We start from the raw sequence: 4,580 nt of genomic DNA, 5'->3' as shown, positions 1-4,580 counted from the left end.
TGAAGAGAGAGAAAATCAAGGAATGAGAGATTTTCTAGCAAAAAGTTAGGAAAATAAGTTGAGAAAGAATTCTATAAATAGGAAAGTTGTAATCCTATTCCAATTGGTCCAACACCACCCACAAAACATGCATTTATTATTCAATTGACTCTACTTCATTTTATCAATTTCTTTATGACAATCGATTAAATTCTTGTCACTACATTTTACTATTTTCCATGCAATTTTCATTATACCAGTTTTAATTATGCAATTTTAATTAAAAAAAAATATTTTTTTAACTCAATGGCAATCGATTAAATTCTTCCCATTGCGTTTCTAATGGCAATTGATTAAATTCTTGTCATTGCGTTTCAATAGCAATTGATTAAATTCTTGTCATTGCATCTTCGATGGTAATTGATTAAATTCTTGCCATTGCATTTTGCTGGCAATTGATTAAATTCTTGCCTCTCATTCTCATTCAGCCTTTTCATTCAGCTTTTTTCTTCGGTCATTGCATTCTTTCTAACACCCAGATAAAAAGTCATTGTATTAAGGCATAAAAGAACCTTGTTGGGAGTTCTTACTAGTCTCTCTCCCACACAATCACCTGAGTGTTAGCCACGGGAAAAAGAGATAGGCTAGTGTTCATTTCAATATTTTGGGTGTTTAATACAAATACTATGGCACGCCCGCGAGAGTCCATCGACCGGCGTAAAAACCGTGCGAACACATAGACATGTACATCCATTCATTAACAAAATTATATATGCATTATATAACCCATTAATACATGCCATACCATATATATTGCTTTGCCTTCACAAGAAAGACATAAAATTGATGATTTGCAAGTGCAATGTATCTAATATATTTCTTATCTTAAAAAAGTTTCCTCCAAACTTTCAATTCAAGTATTGAATGGACAATTAATCCTTCATAATAATGCACTGGTTCCACTGCAGAGTTTGGAGAGGATTAAAAATCCGTAAACTGTTTTCTATTTTGAACCTGTGACCTCAAACCCTAACCATTTCGGCAATTTTGGACAATTAATCCTACTTATGATCCTAATTTGGAAACAGGAAAAGCTTCATAAGCACTTACTAATTTTGTTGTTGACTTTGAACATTTTTGTTGTACAAATACGTAATTTTCATTCAATAGAAGAATCAAACTGAAATTTTGTTTGATTTTCTAACAAAATAATGTGGATCTATCATTTCAAAACAAAAAGTGTCAGACTAGCCAATTAATCAGCTAAACATGCAGTCACCCTGATTAAATGAGATCCAAAGGTTGTAGTTCCTGTTATTATATTTCAATTTCTGGGAATTAAAAATATATATAAAAAACACTTAGTAGGCAATATTAAACCAAATGCTAGCTTCATGAGGATTGATAATGGCGAATTAAGCTCGTTATTTTAAATTTCCACAAGTTATTTAATCACATTCATTTATGTACGAATTTCTATTATGAACCCTTAATGTGTCCATCAAAGCAAAGGAAAATGATAAGCATATTTACTTTCGATCTTCATTAACAATTTCCTGTAATTATTATATTGGATATATGCTTATCCATATATATACCACATACCTTATGATATATGTAAATTAAGGCACTTGATTAATTTACTAATTCATAGCAATACATGAAAATATATAGTAAGTGCTCTCCAATTAATTGCGACCCTCCAAAGGAAAATTAAGGCCAAAACATTCATTTAGTGGATTTTTCAACTCAAGTACTTCTTGTCATTATAATTGCAAATATAGCAATTAAATTACCATTAATGTTGATACATGCAAGAGAAGTTATTAAGTTATGCAAATACCAAATACATTATACATGCATGGAATTAATGTGCCTAGCTTATTTAATTTAATTAGCAGGTGCTGCTGGTTCTTCGGGAGCAGATCCTTCAGGAACAGATCCTTCAGGAGCAGGTCCTTCAATTTCTTCATCCTCATCAGGATCATCAGGGTAGATACCCAACTCCTCGAGCATTTGGGTGCACTCGGCGTCGGGGTCCTTCTTCATGAAGCCGATGTAGTTGGCGTAGCGAATATCGGAGTTTGATTCAATATCGGTGAGGGTGACCGGGGCTACTTCATCCATGGCTTCACCGCAGGTGTCAGGTTGGGGGCTTGACACCACTGCCATCTCACAAATCTCGTCACCGTGATCTCCTTCTGCCTTTAGAGTGTAGTTCCCATCTTTGCCAGATATCCCTTTAACGGAGTATGTCACATTTCCGGTCTCGGCATTTCTGCATTCCAGAATCACTTCTGCACCTGCACAATTAAGGAAAAAATAATTTAATACTCCTGATATATTGATGGCATGATTACTATCTACAAATAAAAAAATTGACAAAAATAAATACATTTTGAACATTGTTATATCAGCTCAAGTCTTGTCAAACACTTCTATATCTTCATTGCATGCGCTCATTGAATAACCATAGTGTTACATACATACATACACATATATATATATATATGAGTTTCATGTTCATAATTTGATTAAAAGAGGAAGATATATTTGTCTGGAAGGTAACGACAAAAAGGCCAGCCAAAGCTTATATACAATCAAGTAATTAAAAATAATTTCAAAAAATTAGATTTAACAGAAGAAGACACGGTATACAATAGGAAAGAATAAAACATGAATTTACATGGTCGACCACATTCATATGCATATGGACAAAGACAAGGATAATGATGATGATGAATTTGATGATTTTAATTACCTTCGAGTAATTTACTCAACTTGGTGATGAACTGAACGCGACATGGGTCGCAGTAAACCTTGCCTTCAATGGTGAACTTGCTGTCTTTTGTTTTGTCGATGCCGTGGGCCAATCCAGACACGGCCAAGAGGCAGAAGGCAGAGGCAATGACTGCTACAGCTTTAGCCATTTTCACTTCTCTTTGTGTGTATTGGAATTGGAGGGTATCAAAATGACTTAAATAGAAGGAATAGGTGAGAGAGAATAAAAGAAAGAGAGGTTGAGCGGTTATTTCTGTATGGTACTACACGGAAGAGCTTTAGCATGACAGAGTTTGAGCTGTTATTTGATGGCAAAGTTTTATGTCTTCCCTGGTAAATGCTTTTAACAACCTTCCAACCTGGTAAGTCCTTCATTACACTTGCCTTTTCTCCAACATCTTCCGTTCTTTGACAACAAGGTGAGAAAAAATAATTAAAAAGGAGATTATATCAAAAAATAATATGCCTCGGAAATATAAGAAATAAATGTTGACAGCTTAGTGATGCCTATATTTTTTCGTCTTATGCAGCCCATAGGTGTCTTAGAAATTACTATTCGGTTTCATCTTCTTCGGATTTAAGCATGGACTGCGTTGTTTTTTTCAAGTAGCATATTTTTTTCTTTGAAATCGTTATGAAATAAACACCAAATAGAGATATTGCTAAAAGAAAATGACCTAAATAATAATAGGTGGACATTTGCTGAAACAACAAGAAGACCGTCTCAAAGATTAAATTGACTTTTTTATTTTTATTTTTTGGTAGATGAAAACAACAACTACAGGCGATGAACCAATCTCAACAATTTATATACAGAAAAAAATTAATGTCCAAGTCTAACAGGGAATGTCATGTTCAATTTATATACAGTAAAAAATAGAATACAGACCAAAAATTTCATGTCCAACTAATTAGAAGAACATTCGTATCACATTCCGGAATCAGCTATTATATTTCTTATTGAATTGAAAACCTAATGGCTGATTTTGGGCTCCATTTTTTTTTCCATAAAATATTTTTTTCTGCAATTTTTGGTGTTTGGTTGGACTAAACACTAGGTGAAATATTTTACTGTAAAATGCTTTATGCCAATGAAGTTAAAATGACTTACTAGGGATGTCAATTGGGTGGGTTCGGACCAGCCACCCTTTTTTCAAATTTATCTCACTAACAAAAATCTTTTTCCAAACCCGGGGTGCCCTGCGTCGGGGTCGAGGCGGGTCTCAGGGCTCCCCAATATACATATTATTTAAGAAAAACAATTCAATCTTAAATAAATTTAAGATAAATTTTGTAATGTTTTTGTAGTTTAGTCACATATTTAATGATGATAATAAAAAATAAAAAAAAATATATGTTGTTAAAATTTATAATTATCATAAGAAATAAAGAAAAAAGAAAAATTATAACTAATTAGGTAAAATTTATTTATATAATAATTATTAATTGGATCGGGTTTGGGGCTTTGCGGGTTTTAAAAAGCAAGTTAACATATGCAATCAAATTAGGAGTAAACATAGATTTTTTTGGTGGTGTGGATCAGCAAATGGCTCTCAGATTAATTGGGTGGGATGTGATAAGTTATGTGAGTCAAAAAAATACGGTTTAGGCTTCAACCATGTGGAAGCTTTTAACATAGCCCTAGCTTCTCTCTAAAATTGCATGGCGCTTGGAAGTTGAGGATGGATCTCTTCTCTTCCATTATCTCAAAAATAGATACTTTCCATCTTGGGTTTGGAAAAGCATTGCAGCTCCGAAGAATATAATTGAAAAAGAGAATAAATAGAGAATTGTCTCTAGATACATGGTGAATTGCTAGT

At 33.3% G+C, this 4,580-nt stretch overlaps 1 protein-coding gene across 1 annotated transcript; it reads right to left on the bottom strand.

Moving 5' to 3' along the window:
• Window positions 1–1,869: 1,869 nt before the first annotated feature.
• LOC132309710 (anther-specific protein LAT52-like) lies at window positions 1,870–2,909 on the bottom strand. Its single transcript, XM_059807997.1, has 2 exons — window positions 2,741–2,909; window positions 1,870–2,282 (listed from the first exon to the last, which is right to left on the bottom strand). Exons 1-2 carry the CDS (start codon window positions 2,907–2,909, stop codon window positions 1,870–1,872), a joined length of 582 nt encoding a protein of 193 aa, XP_059663980.1.
• Window positions 2,910–4,580: the final 1,671 nt, after the last annotated feature.

Source organism: Cornus florida, unplaced genomic scaffold (assembly GCF_030987335.1).
Source record: "Cornus florida cultivar Cherokee Brave unplaced genomic scaffold, ASM3098733v1 CherokeeBrave_3.0.0_Hap2_Chr05, whole genome shotgun sequence".
NCBI lineage: Eukaryota > Viridiplantae > Streptophyta > Magnoliopsida > Cornales > Cornaceae > Cornus > Cornus florida.
This window is presented reverse-complemented; position numbering and strand designations above follow the sequence as displayed.

Coding starts and splice junctions, on each gene's coding strand:
- LOC132309710 (XM_059807997.1), bottom strand. CDS start 2,909: ATGGCTAAAGCTGTAGCAGTCATTGCCTCTGCCTTCTGCCTCTTGGCC. Junction 2,283..2,740: donor GTTGAGTAAATTACTCGAAG/GTAATTAAAATC, acceptor TTAATTGTGCAG/GTGCAGAAGTGATTCTGGAA.